At 38.3% G+C, this 15043-nt stretch overlaps 1 protein-coding gene across 1 annotated transcript in view; it reads left to right on the top strand.

The window, feature by feature from the left end:
• The window catches only part of LOC107679602 (hepatocyte growth factor receptor-like), a 65931-nt gene extending 51561 nt beyond the window's left edge, over positions 1-14370 (top strand). Inside the window, exons 11-21 of the mRNA XM_016475199.1 lie at positions 1389-1607; positions 3269-3418; positions 4647-4803; positions 5644-5799; positions 6230-6466; positions 9445-9525; positions 10895-11076; positions 11251-11360; positions 11511-11676; positions 12432-12568; positions 14019-14370. Coding sequence (XP_016330685.1) covers positions 1389-1607; positions 3269-3418; positions 4647-4803; positions 5644-5799; positions 6230-6466; positions 9445-9525; positions 10895-11076; positions 11251-11360; positions 11511-11676; positions 12432-12568; positions 14019-14229 — 1806 coding nt within the window. The 3' untranslated portion in view covers positions 14230-14370. The remainder of the gene's footprint in view (positions 1-1388; positions 1608-3268; positions 3419-4646; positions 4804-5643; positions 5800-6229; positions 6467-9444; positions 9526-10894; positions 11077-11250; positions 11361-11510; positions 11677-12431; positions 12569-14018) is intronic.
• The last annotated feature ends 673 nt before the right edge of the window (positions 14371-15043 follow it).

Genomic DNA, 15043 nt, shown 5'->3' with positions numbered 1-15043 from the left:
GCTTCGTCCACGGTGAAAGCCGATCCGGCGATCCACAGCGCGAAGTTGATGTATTCCCTCAGCGACTAGCATGGATCAGCTCTAGGCATGACGAAGCGGATATCGTCCTCTTTTGGAAGTCCAAACAAAGTAGTTTCTCTTTCACAACGAAACACACAGCGACTCCACAACATGGCAGCGAGTGTGCATGTGTGGCAAGACCTGGCAGGGCTGGAACCACAGCTGGCAAGTGAAATCTTCGAGTTGTAACTCATGCATAATTGCATTGAGTCAGATCTTCAATCTCACAAAGGTACTTTGTCCACTGGCCTTAAAGATTCTGATGTATGCTATGTAAGATGATGGATCTCACATCTGGTTTGAAAAGGTTATATACACCATTCAAAGGTTTGGGGTCTATATGATTTAATATTTTTCAGAAATTAATACTTTTATTCAGCAAGTGTACATTAAATTGGTCAAAAATGACAGTAAGGACATTTGTAATGTTACAAAAGATTCATATAAATGCTGTTCTTTTGAACATTCCTCAAGAGCCCTGAACAAAAATGTATTACTGTTTCAACAAAAATAGTAAGCTGCACAACTGTTTTCAGCATTCATAATAGTAAGAAATGTTTCGTGAGCAACAAATCAGCATATTAGAAGGACTTCTGAAGGATCATGTTACTGGAGTAATGATATTGAAAATTCAGCTTTGCCAACACAAGAATAAATTACATTTTAAAATATATTAAAATAGAAAAGAGCTATATTTTAAATTGTAAAATATTTCACAGTATTACTGTTTTTACTGAATTTTGATCAAATAAATGCAGTGAGCAAAAGAGACTTCTTTCCTACAAACCTACAAAATCTTACCAACTCCATACTTTTGTACAGTAGTGTATGTGTAGTGCATGATTTTGTCTGATGCCATTTTTATTGCTTCACATTTCAAATGAAGGCTTTAAGGTATTCAAAAGTTGCCATTTTCATAAATTCATTATGAAAACGTATGGAAATATCAGAATTATGTATGATTGCATACTTTGGCAGAGATCCATTCTCTGAAACAAATATACAAGATATTAGTATTTGCCAAATGCATAAATGTGACTGTAATGTAAATGTTTACATTTGCTGGATGTTTTCTAGAAAGCCTCTGAAATATGAACTTAAGTATGCTCAGTCATGTAATCACTCCTGACCTCTGAGAAAACTTGGCCCCTGGTTAAATCACTTAAGTCTTGTAAAAAATCTTACATATGAAGATGCTTTGCTCCTAAACAAACAAAAGATAAAGTGATTTGGCCACACAACAGAATCTAACATGCCTCAGCATTGACTTTACACAATTGTAATGAGAGAGATGGCTAATATTTGTGTTTGTCTTTTTCTGTGCCTAGACCTGCAGTCATGATGAGGATAAGCGAAATATCCTTTGTATCACACCCTCTCTGAAAGGCCTCGGTGTTCAGCCTCCAGTTGCCACAAAAATGACCTTTGTGTTAGACGGTTTCTCCACCGATCAGTATGACCTACTATATGTTGAAGACCCCAAGTTCGAGGAGTTTCAGAAGCCCACAGTTACACCGAGAGGCAACAAGAGCATTTTGGAGATTAAGGTGAGTACTTGATCTCAGACAAACACGCGTTCACTGAGTGAATCACATTGCTCATTGAATTGGAAGGAAACGATACTGAAACAAAACAGGAAGTTTAGTTTGTTTCCCATCTTGCACCTCCATCTTTCACATTGTTCTCGTCCCCTGAAGGTTACAGCCTCTGACACATTGATGGTGAGATCCTTTGCCCTGGTGAGGGTAGGCTGGTGAAAAAACCCAGCATTTTAACAATGAAATATTAGAGTAGACTTTTTTTCCTGAAACCGCCACTCAATAGTCAAACGCAGCTGTTGTGAAGGGGAGGGGTGAGAGGGGTCGCGTGAGATTCTACTTTTTCTTACCATGCGAGACCTCAGCATCAAATCGCTCCATATCCCTCTCGGGACCCAGATACACACACACAGACACACTAAGCATTGTGTACTGCTCAGTCTCGTTTAAAGCCGCTATATATTCAATAATGGGCACAACAGCAGGCTCAGTTTAGCTTAATTGTCATTAAACTGCCCTATCACTCAGATAATGCACTTTCATTCCCATGCAGTCTGTTTGTTTAGATTTTGCAGCTTGATACTTAAAACCTTCTTTAGGGAAATAAAATTGTACTTGGCAGGACTGCTGACACTCAAGGGGTTTATCAAAATGTCAGAGAGTGTTACTGGTGCCATTGGAGAGTCTGCCTGGAAGTTTGCTCTTTTAAGTGTTCATTTTTTAAGGAAGTTTTTTATTATTATCTAAATTGTATAAAGTCATATTGTTTAAAATTAAAATCAAATAATTTATTTATTAATGTATTATTTATTATATTTCACACACGCACACACACACACACACACATATATATATATATATATATATATATATATAAACTGTATGTAGTACTAGTATGTATATGTGTGTGTACATTCTAGATGTATATTATACTAATTGTATTGGAGACTTTGCCTGAAGTTTGCTTTTTATGTGGTCATTTTAAAAAAAAAAGTGTTTTTAATTATATTTGAATTTGTATTTTAATGATAAAAAATCATATTATTTAAAAAATTGTGTGTGTGTGTATATATATATATACAGTATGTATATATATATATATATATATATATATATTCTATTTTTTTTTTGCATAAGAATTGAAGTGAAAAGTTGATGTGACTTTCACATTTCAGGCTTACTTATGGTCTGACTAATTGCAATAATTTTTTTCTGGAGATTTTCATTGCTTTTTAAACATGTGCCTTAATGTGTCATGCCCACTTTATATATCACAATTCTGGTGGTTGCTGATTATCTACAACAAACACCACATTTTTAAGTAGTGATCATTTGCTTTTTGTGAATGGCTGTGATCTCCTCAGGGAGCTGGGTCTTAAGTGTATGTGCGTCTGTTCGCATTGGATCTCAGGCTGGCCGGTGCTGTATGGTAACAGGTGCAGGAGTGGAGTGTGTCCAATCTGTAAAGCCCAGGCTGTCATGTGAGGAATGCGATCACTGTCTTTATTGCCTTCTGCTCTGCTCCGTACACCAGAGCTGGCTGGGTTTAGAGGGGTAGACGCTGCACAATCTATATGCCCCATATACACGCTCAGTCATGGGGCAATTTAAACACAGTCAAGTTTTTTTCTTTCATCTAACCTTTCTGTTTCTCTCATTTCCTCTTGAAGGTCCCCCCTGTGAATCAGGAGGCAGTGAAAAATGGCGAGGTGCTGAGAGTTTCGAACCGGACCTGTGAGAGCGTCACTTTGGTGGGCAACACGCTCGAATGCACCGTACCCATGGAGCTCCAGTCCGCCGCCAAAGAGCTGGAGGTGGAGGTACAGGACTCTTTCATTCTCTCCTTCACTTCAGACCACTCCAGTTCAGACCGGCCTCCATAAGAGCCACTCGTCAGCCAGCCAGCTCTGCCTTGCTTGTTCCAGCAGCCTCTCAAAGTACCAAACATGAGCTATTTCTGATCTTAGCAAAGGCCTCTGGGTTGCCAAATCATGATAGTTTCCAGATTAGCTCCTGAACGCATATCTCTCTTGGAAATGAGGATTAGTTTCATTTCCTCAAAGGTGTTCATATTGTAATTTTTATATAACAGGCTCCACCTGATAAGATGCCTTCCTAGTATTTCCTTTCTGGTCACCATTAGCTCAACAAGAACATTAAAAAAACGGTTCTGTCCCCCATTCTGGCCCCAGACAGTCTGATATGATTGGTGCAAAGATCAAGGAAATGTTGTCCTCAGCAGAAAGTGCTTATCTGTCAGGGAGAGACGGACAGGGTGCGTGTGACACGATGCTCTAATCTGACCCCATCACAATATGGTGCGGTAAAACTCATCTCTGCCCAAACTCAATAATACTGCGCTACATAAGAGAGGCTCTATCTCTGATCCAATTTTCCCTCCTGCCTGCAGTGGATGTGTGTGTTTCATTTTGCCATGCTCCTTTATGACCAGTGAAGCACTCTCTCTGAGCGTAAACGCTCCCTGAGGATGTTTCTAGATGGATTGTTGTGATGTTGGAGGTTCAAATGTAAACACTTCGCCGCGTATGAAATCTGAAGCAAATGTGCCGCAGATGTGATGGCATGGAGATTCCCTGGTTGTAGTTTTGCATATGTGTGCTTGTCTTTTTCTGTGATAATATTTTCTTCTAATATTCAGCTAAATTTTTTGTCAATTAATCAGACAGATGCTAAACAAATTCTACTAAAAGAGGCTGCTTAAAAATAATTGTTATTTTGTATAATTTATGCATTATTTAAAATATTTATCTTTGTTATGCTTAAAATAATTATGTAAAAAAATCTATATAATCACAAAATTGGATGCTATATGGTCACTGGTATTTACTGAAAATAGCTTGAGGTAATTTGTATTTAAATTGTATATTTAAAATATTTAACTTTATTATGTCTTAAAATCCTCCCAAAAATATATATATAAAAATACAATTAAAAAAATATAATATAACAGCAAAATTAGATGCTGATATCTATCTGGTCATTGTTTTTACTGGAAATAACATTAAGTAATTTGTGTATCCATTGTAGTGGAAGCAGGCCACATCATCTGTGATCCTAGGTCGTGTGGTATTGGCTCAAGACCAGGACTACAGGATACTGATCACAGGAGGAGTGTGTGTGTCCATCCTTCTACTGCTCCTGATCGCAGTCTTTGTTTGGATCAAAAGGAAGAAACATACTGATGGTATGTGACTTGGTGTTTTCATATTCTTGTGCAGCCTTTAATGTACGTGTGTTTGATATAAGCTATTAGCAGTCATCTTTTCAAGTTAGAATTGTGACACTTTGCACACATATGTTCCACATCATTTGTATAACTAAAGAGCATTTACATAAAAAAATTAAATAAAAATAAAAACTTTGGAAAACTTTGATTCAAATCAGTGTCAGATGTCTGCCCTACAAAAAAAAAATATATTTTTTTTTTGTTTGTTTGTTTGTTTCTTGTTTTCCAGAAAGAAATTCTAAACATAAAAATAAATGTAGATAAATTTACTTGATGTAAGTAAAAACATTTTTATAGAATTTATTAATTTATTTATTTTGGCAACATTTTTTGCATAAATCTAACAAATACTAGTGAGGTTTATGCTTAGAACATCTTGTAAGAACTGATTTGTAATTTAAACTTAGATATTCTCTGAGAACTAATTAAAATATTATGCAGTTTTAATGTATCTTGCTTTAAGGATGTTTAGATATTTTTATGAGAGATGTAGACAACTGGACAACAAAAAATACAGATTAGCAAAATGATTTTTTTTTGCAGTAATAGCATAGCTTGCTTTACGTTCTGAGGTCTGTAGTGATTCCAGCTGCTCTCATCACCAGAGACACTGAACTTGGTGATGGTTATTTGAAATTAATTTGAATGGAATGAGAGCATGAGATAAAGAAAGAGAGCTGTTTCTGGGTTGTTTGTGGGAGTTGACACTGCTGAAGTCCATGGTGGAGCGATCTGTCCCTTTTTTTCTCTCACCTGTCCTTGGTCTCTCTCTCACCCTCTGTCTCTCTCTGGTTGTAGATTTAGCTAAGGCTATGGTTTGGTATGACGGCCGGGCTCACATTCCGCACTTGGACATGTTGGCAAACGCGAGGAGTGCAAACGCGTGGAGTGTCAGTCCGACTAATGAAATGGTCTCTCACGAGTCGGTGGACTATAGAACCACTTTGCTTGAGGGTATGTTCTCACGCTTCGCTGCCTCTTGCTCAAAACACACCGCTGGTGGAGGTTTGCCTTCTCTGCTGATCTCAGACCAGCTTTACTGTTTTTCTCTTTATGGCTCTAGACTGGGACGACGGGTCTTAGATCATTGCTGACAGGCAACTTTTTTTCCATTTCTCCAAACACATACGCTTTCTGACCTTTCCCTCCGCTCTCTCTCTGAAGACATTGCATGCTTTCTTGCTTTGCCTTTGCCTCCTTTTTTTGTCTGAAAAGCCGGAAAAAAATCCCCTCTCATCTGTAGAGCTGGGTTTAGAATTTCCTCAGCTCTTTGTAGTTGGTGTAATGACTCTGCCTCCCAGACTTTTCCTGCTTTGTTCAGGTTACCCCAGGCCTCAGAGAACAAGTCATTGACTTTTGACCTCTCGACCCCATTGCCTTGCAGACCAAAACATGCCTCTGTCACAGGCCGAGTCCTGCCGGCCTCATCTCTACGCCCATCCCCATGTGGATCTGTCCCCTATGCTCGGGCCAATGGAAGGGGACCTGGCGTCTCCACTGTTGCCTTCTAATGCACCCATAGATCTGGGCAGCCTCCAGCCTGAGCTGCTGAAGGAAGTGCAGCACGTGGTCATCGCCCGGGAAGATCTGCTCTTACATGTGAATGAGATCATTGGGAGAGGTAAGAGAACACAAAATATCTGTGTTAAAATGATGGCCATGAATGTATGATGACATACTCTACTGCTCAAGTCATTAAGAATTTTTCCTTATGCTCACCTTCCTTAAGCTTTACTTAATCAAAAATACAGTAAAACAGTAATGTATAAAAATGGAAATGGTTATTTTAAATTGTAATAATATCACACAGTATTTTAAAGTGTAATTTATTCCTGTGATGGCAAAGCTGATTTTTTTTTTTATCAGTCATTACTCCAGTCTTCAATGTCACATGATCCTTCAATAATCATTCTAATGTAATGATTTGCTGCTCAAGAAACATTTCTTATAATAATTCATGCTGAATAAAAGGATTCATTTTTTTCACTTCAAAAAAAAAAAAAGAAGAAGAAAGAAAACTTCACCCTAAACTGCTAAATGGAGGTGTACTTTTACCAAAATAAAGATTTTTTACCACTATTAGTGGGGGAAGTCGTGGCCTAATGGTTAGAGAGTCGGACTCGTAACCCAAGGTTGTGGGTTCTCGTACCCACAACCTCGTACCGGCAGGTACGTACCGGCAGGTATTGTTGGTGGGGGGAGTGAATGTACAGCGCTCTCTTCCACCTTCAATACCACGACTGAGGTGCCCTTGAGCAAGGCACCAAACCCCCAACTGCTCCCCGGGCGCCGCAGCAAAAATGGCTGCCCACTGCTCCGGGTGTGTGTTCACGGTGTGTGTGTGTGTGTTCACTGCTGTGTGTGTGCACTTTGGATGGGATAAATGCAGAGCACTAATTCCGAGTATGGGTCACCATACTTGGCCACATGTCACGTCTCTCTCTCTCTCTCTCTATTACCATCGCTCATGCTTAGGTATTTGAAATGAATTTATAAAAAAAAATTTAAAAAGTCATGTATAAATTGACTTGACTACATCTGAATACTGTAATGAATTAAAAATCATTTTGATATTTTTAAGAGCATAAATTAAAAACTGTCAGGGTGATACAGTACAACTGTCATGATATATTAATGAATAAAAAAGCCTCATTAAAAGAATTAAATTAAATTAATACCATATTGAGTAGTTAGACATAATTCTTTATTATTATTTCTTAGGGGAAAAAAAGCAGTGAAGCAGTTTTGTTATGAGGTACGATGCAGATACATGCAGAAATAGATAACATAATACAAGAAATGATTTCATAAAAAGGACATCTGTCTCTCTTTTAAAAAATCATGTAGTTTTTAAAAAATTTTCCCTTTATCTTGGACACTCTTATTTGTCATTGACCCAAAAATCTAGCCTCTTTGCACTGTTACTGTAACTTGCAAACATATTTGGCAACAGATATTTGCCGAAAAGCTGCGTTACAAGAAATCCTATATCTTAAATGAGGGATTTAGCAGAAGGAATCGGTTTCAGACGTGGTTAAAGTTAACAGGTTAAACAGTGACAATCAGCCCGGCAGGTTGGACATTTGAACGTTAAATTGCCCGTCTTCTCATTGTACTACAGAAGTGGGAGTGTGCCCGTGGGTATCAGATTCACTGTGGGGCTCAGGTGAAAACCACTCTCCAGTCCTCCCCAAACCCCTGCACAATACTCCTAAAACCCATCACCCCTGTGGGAAAACCAAACCCTATGTATGTGTGTGTATGCCTGTGTTTGTGCATGTTACACAAAGCGATTTATAGAGCGAGAGGAAGAGGCTGTGCATGTGTGTGAGTATGTTGGGGTGCTCGGGGTGGCATGTGAGGTGATTTGTTCCCGTGTTAAATTCCAGGCTCATTGTTGGGCCGTCTCAGGGCTCCGTGCCGGTAATCCGACTCTGCTGCCATCTGGGAAGACATGATAGCAGAGCTGGAGAGAGATTACAGCACTCCATGCTCTATTATTTCAACACAACACCCCGACTCTCTCTTGCCCTCTATTCTCCATGCCCTCATTAGAGAGAATACCCTGCCCAGACACTTGTAATTGGTTCATCTTTCAGTTATATACCACGCTGCACTCCAGACGCCCTGTTTGAGTTCATATTTCACAGTATTCTCACAATTATTCTTTTATGTGTCTGTTTTGCACAGTCTCGCTATTATTATAGCTCATACTTAGGTTGAGAGATTTTAATAATGCACTAGTTATTAAACTTTGCTGTGCAACTCGTTGCACATTATTTGTGCTACAGACATGAATTACACTGTACCTCAGATATTGGAGATCGGAAAGAATAGTTGTAATTCTTTTCTAACTAATTTGATTTCAAATTTTTGAAATATTTTTTTCAATAAAACTATAGCAGTTTCCATAATAATGTACGCTACCGTTTCAAAAGAAATGTTTTTGAAAGAAGTCTCTTATGCTTACCAAGGCTGCATTTATTTGATCAAAAATGTATACAGCAATATTGTAAATACAATACTAGATTTTACACTTCAGAAATCATTGTAGAATTGCTGATCAAAAATCATTTATTATTAATGTTAAAAACAGTTGTGATGCTAAAATAATACTTTGAAACATTTTTTCTATTAGTCTATTATACAAGTCTATTATAAATGTCTTTACTGTCTTTGATCAATTTAATAACATTTGAATGGTAATGTATAACCAGCAATGCAAGTTCGCATCTGGCTTGTAACATTTCCAGATCCTATTCTGCATGTTCATGTCCTCTCTGGCCCTTTATCAATAAAAGGTGCAAAAAAATAAAATTAAAAAAGGAAATGTAGTGGAAAATGGTACTCAATTGAACTTAAATGAACTTCATATGTCACTTTGAAAATCATATTGTGTGAGACTAGTAGACTCAGAGAGAGAAAGTTTGAGAGCAACAGATCAAGTCCCACCACAATATATTCACACTCTATTGTTCTTGCTTTTGGACTTGATGTGATATGCACCTGCTATGCCCACACTCCGCTCTGGCATAAAGCGCATTGATAGATTGATGTGCTAATAATCTCTGCATCTTTTCCTGTCTTTGTGTGCACCAGGGCACTTTGGCTGCGTGTTCCATGGAACCCTGCTTGAACCATATGGCCAGAAGCAGCACTGCGCCGTCAAGTCCTTAAACCGTGAGTTTGACAACATGAGTGTTAAGGTGGTACAGTTGCAAGCACAGAGAGCTGAAGCTCTAAAATCTGACTGAATGAGCCACATTCAACCATATTCATGAGGGTTTTGGGCATTCTATTGTGCCTAACTCCCCTTATACATGGAAAAGCCACTATAACGTGGTATTGATTGGCCCTAACAGCCTAAAAATAATTGAAACTATTAAATCCTACAGAAAAGATGTTAAAATACATTTAGGATCCACTCTAGTCTGCATAATTATTCCACCCATAGATTATGAATTCATTCTGAACCCAGTTTGACATCTCTTTACTGAGATATGACGTATGACTGTTGAGGCTGTTTTAATAGGGCCTTGTGATGAAGATGATGATGATGATGAATGCAGCCATATCGCATTAGAGATGCCTCTAATCACGTCATGTCACTGAGAGCTTTTAGATTTATGACCTGAGCTTTGTTTTTCTGTCTCAGTTTTAAACAGGAACTGTTGCTTAACTAGACTCTCAATGTATCATGCTTTACATCATATTTTTACATTTAACTTTTTTAAACGGGTGTTTTTGTTGTGCATTTTAGTGTTGTTTCAGTATAATTTTTTTGTTTTTATTAATATTTTAAATTCGTTTTTATTTTTATATTTTCCATTTTCAAAAAAACAATTTTATTTCATTTAACATTTACTTCATTCATTTGTTTTTGTAGTTTTAGTTAACTACAATAACCCTGGTGCATTTGTATATTAATCACAACAAAGAATCATATAATTGTTATCAATAAATAATGAAGAATTGATTGACTACTTTAAGGCTGTTCCCAGATCAGTTTTGGTTTTTTGAGGATCCTAAGCTACTCTGACAGCAGTCAGTGTAGCATAGGATGCCTCATCGCTAAGGATCAGTCTACTGTAATACATGTACACACAGGCCTTTCCTTTTTTGTGTACCCATAAGCCTCTCTTTCTCTTAGTGAAAGGTTAAACATCAGTTTAATCTCCTCAAAATGTAAAAGAAACACCAACAAGATTAAGGGAGGCGCAGCTAAAATGGCAGGACCAACAGAATCTCAGAGCTCCGTTAGTAACGGTGCGGTCATGTCACAGCGGATTAAGTCTCCGTTCCGAAACCTCCCGGGTGAAATATCAGGCCGTGTGTGATAAAACACTTGATAGTGTTGGGGATAATTTATAAGTCGTGGTGAATGGTTCACTGACAATTTGGCAGGTTTATTGCTAACTCAGAAAACGTATAGCAGGATAGATTTTAAAAGAGTCATTTTGCATGTGTAAATCTAGGCTGGGGGTGATACCAAAAACCATGGTGGTAATCTTTGAACTTCTTAAACTGTTTTTGTGCATTTATGTGGCAGGAATCACCGATATAGAGGAGGTGTCCCAGTTCCTGAAGGAGGGCATCATCATGAAAGATTTCAGCCATCCCAATGTGCTCTCTCTGCTGGGAATCTGCCTGCCCAGCGAGGGCTCGCCTCTCGTCGTGTTGCCGTACATGAAGCACGGAGATCTGCGTAACTTCATCAGAGATGAAACTCATGTATGTGGTGGCAGCATCTAAATGTCTTTCAGCACAACTTCAGTGTCAGACTGTAGCTTCATGGCTATTAAAAACATAATAAAGATGATAACAACGAAATCGAAAAGGTGACAGTGCCTTGTGGTGAAGTGCTTTGTTGTTTTTATTGTTATTGTTTTTAAATGGTTCCCACAGAACCCCACAGTGAAGGACCTGATGGGTTTCGGGCTGCAGGTGGCTAAAGGAATGGAATATCTCGCCAGCAAGAAGTTTGTACACAGAGACCTCGCAGCCAGAAACTGCATGTGAGTTTTTCAACAAATTACCCAACAGTGTTTTGAAGTATTGTGCAGTATGTAATTTAATGTTTTTAGGGGCATGTGACTTGCATTAGGGTGTTTGTATTCTTAAATTAATGACATTTTAACCTAATATGTTTATAACATCCCTCTCAGGCTGGATGAGAGCTACACAGTAAAGGTGGCTGATTTTGGCTTGGCCAGAGACGTCTATGATAAAGAATACTACAGCGTGCACAACAAGCACGGGGTCAAGCTGCCCGTCAAATGGATGGCATTAGAAAGCCTGCAGACACACAAGTTCACCACCAAATCTGATGTGGTAAGTAACTCAATAACAATCTCAGTTTGTAATGGCATCCTTAACATAAATTGCAGTTATATTGAACAAAGATCAGTTTTCACAGCCTATAATTAGAAGATTACATTTTTTATGCTGTTTCAAAAGTGAGATGTTTAAATGACCAAATTGAACATTTTTGGGCATTATAAGCAGTTTAAATGATCAAACCTAACATTTTTGGGTGTCAAAAGTATGCTTGAATTTTCAAATCAAACTCAAATATCAATTTTGGGCATTAAATGCACTAAATCAAATCACGGTGCACCCATGATCCCCCAAAATGCTGACTATGTAGGTAGCTTACTGCAGTACAATGAAGTTTTACCATGATATTTTAGTCTGATGGCAATAGTCTTGAAACAACTTGTGGTCTCTGGGTCACTTTGACAAGATTTGTGCAGAATCTTTCTCTATCACACTGACTCGTGCATGCACACACATGTCAGGCTCAAGGTGAATCATGACTCATGTCCTGTTTTCTAACCTACCTGAATTTCAAATAAAATTGATGACGACACGTGGCCACTTCTGGGGAAAATAGTTTCTCAACATTTCCCAGATACTGACCTGACTGTTCCCTTAAATGGATTTATGAGTTCAGCTTTCCTGTGCTTTGCTTCCCTTTTTGTTGGCCTCTAACAAATGACAGTGTTGGAGCCACCCGAAGTTCACTTGTTTTGATAGCTCACTTGCTGTCCTCATAACTCATTGTTTTGAATTTGATCTTCACGCAGTGGTCGTTCGGCGTGTTGCTGTGGGAACTCATGACCCGGGGCGCCCCGCCTTACTCCGATGTGAACTCCTTCGACATCACTGTCTTCCTCTTGCAAGGACGAAGACTATTACAACCAGAGTTCTGCCCGGATGCACTGTAAGTGCACACACACACCCACATGACACACACTTGGTCCTTCATTATGACCACCGTACGGCACTCTGAAGGGGGGAGTGTGTCAACAAGAGCGTAAAACAGAGAGCCATTGTTAACCACCCGCAGATTCAGTCAAGCAGTAGTAGTTCATCAAAACTCTTGGCCAGCTCAGCTCTGCATGACTACCTGAGCTCGGCACATATCGACTCCCCGCCCTGCCTTTATGATATGAGTCAACCTCCAAACATTCTTCACACGCTGCCGTCTAATATCCAGCCGTGGCTCTGAATAGAGATATGTGGGTCATCACTCCCTTCCCTCATGGACGGCACAAAGAGCCAGTCCTCCCAGGTATTTGTGCCTCTGCTCAGCAGACTATTGCTGGACAAACAATGGAAAGTCGTTCTGAAATGAGATGAAAGTTTGCACCGAAGGTTATAAATCTCAAGGCAACGCTGTCTGCCAAAGCAAACAGCTGAGATGGAAAACGGAGAAGTAGGATGACTTACACTACACTTGTGATTCTTAGCTCAAAACGAATCAAAATTAACTGACAAATAAATAGAAATATTTAAAACTACACTACTAACGTTGAAAAATTACGTTTTCCACAAAAATATGAAGCAGCACAACTGTTTTCAACACTTAATAATAAGAAGAAATGTTTCTTGAGCAGCAAATCAGCATATTAGAATGATTTCTGAAGGATCATGTGACACTGAAGACTGGCTGATGAAAATTCAGATTTGCATCACAGAAATAAATTACATTTCAAAATATAAAAAAAACTGAACAGTCATTTTAAATAGTAATTATTATATTTTAAAAATATATAAGAAGAAAACAGGTACTTTAAATTGTAATAATATTTCACAATACTTCTGTTTTTACTCTATTTTTGTTCAAATAAATGCAGCCTTAGTGAACCTAAGAGACTTTCAAACTTCAGATTTTGAACAATGTTGTATTTAACAAAAAAAATTTTTAATTAAAAAAAAATGTAATCGTAAAATTAAAAAAAAATCAAATAAAGTGGACAAATAAAGACATTTAAAAACTATTTAATTCATGTTTAAAATATTAGTTTAATTTTACCAATAAATGAATAACTGTTTGACTCATTTTTAAATGCACCTTTTAAATTGAAAAAATATTCTGTTTAAATTAATGCAGGGCGGGGCTTGATTGTATCCTGTAGGATTTGATTGGATTGTGCAAAGTGGGATATAACATTATTATTGTTGTTTGCTAATTGTATAAATGAACCCTTAATGCTAAAGTATTTTACATCTATTTGTACCATGAACATTCATTAATGAATTTTGAAAACTTTTTTTGGCTTGGAAAAATGTGTGCAGATGAATCTTGCCCAATAAGACCAAGAACTTTTATTAAGAAAGTAAAATTTATGAATTTAGGATTTCCTTACATTTTTTTCTATTTTTTGTAGATATAATGTCATGATCGAGTGCTGGCACCCCAAACCCGAGCACCGGCCCACCTTCTCAGAGCTAGTGTCCCGCATCGCCACCATCTTCTCCAGCTTCAGCGGCGAGCACTACATCCTCCTTAACACCACCTACGTCAACATCGATAAGATGACGCCCTACCCCTCTCTCATCTCCTCTCAGAGTAACCTCGACCGTGACTGCTGCACCTGAGAGACAAAGACACCAGACAGAGGGAGGGAGACGAGAACAACAAAAAAAGCCATTGCTGTTCATGAAAGACACTGGACTGACTGCCAGGGGCGGCTTTCATCGTTAAAGGAAGGAGGAAAGTGGCCCAAGGACACTCTGAAAGACATAAAAGGCACAAACATTCCCTTAATCGCTGTAAATAGATTATGATGAGCTGTGACCTGTGGAGTTAAGGTTCTTCAGTCAAGCATGAGATGGTCCTGATCTCCTGGGACAGAGATTGTGACTACACTGCCATTGTGAAAAAGGTTAGCATCCCATTAACGTTTCATCTGTAGGGTTGCATTTTGATTCTTCTTGCAGTCTGTGACCATCTGATTCATTTATGCTTTTGGCAGATGTTTTCAAACGACTTCAAGATGTCTCAACTTGTGTTCTCAGACGTAACCTGAGTGTACGTTGACCAATTTATTTTCTGTGAAAAGTGTAATAAAACGTTGTGCATGCCTTCATACTATGAACTGAGAGCAGCATAATGAAGTTATCAGGACAACACTGGACTCACGTGACATATGACAATGTTTTGAGGGACTTTGAATCTGTCAATGCTCTTGTGAGGCCTGTACGTCTGATTCAGACCGATATGAATGATTCTGTTTTGTTTACTTATGTTCAGATGATTGTTTTCTGTCCTGGCCATTTCAATCTTACTGTCAAGATTTATTCCGTAGTTCTTCTATATTTTTATATAATCTGCTTAAGTTTAGTGTCAAAGCGAACATAATACAAGGCCCACCTGGAATCTGTGCAGTTTTTTCACATTTTGACACTTTTG

Source organism: Sinocyclocheilus anshuiensis, unplaced genomic scaffold (assembly GCF_001515605.1).
Source record: "Sinocyclocheilus anshuiensis isolate Anshui unplaced genomic scaffold, SAMN03320099.WGS_v1.1 scaffold288, whole genome shotgun sequence".
Taxonomy (NCBI): domain Eukaryota; kingdom Metazoa; phylum Chordata; class Actinopteri; order Cypriniformes; family Cyprinidae; genus Sinocyclocheilus; species Sinocyclocheilus anshuiensis.
This window is presented reverse-complemented; position numbering and strand designations above follow the sequence as displayed.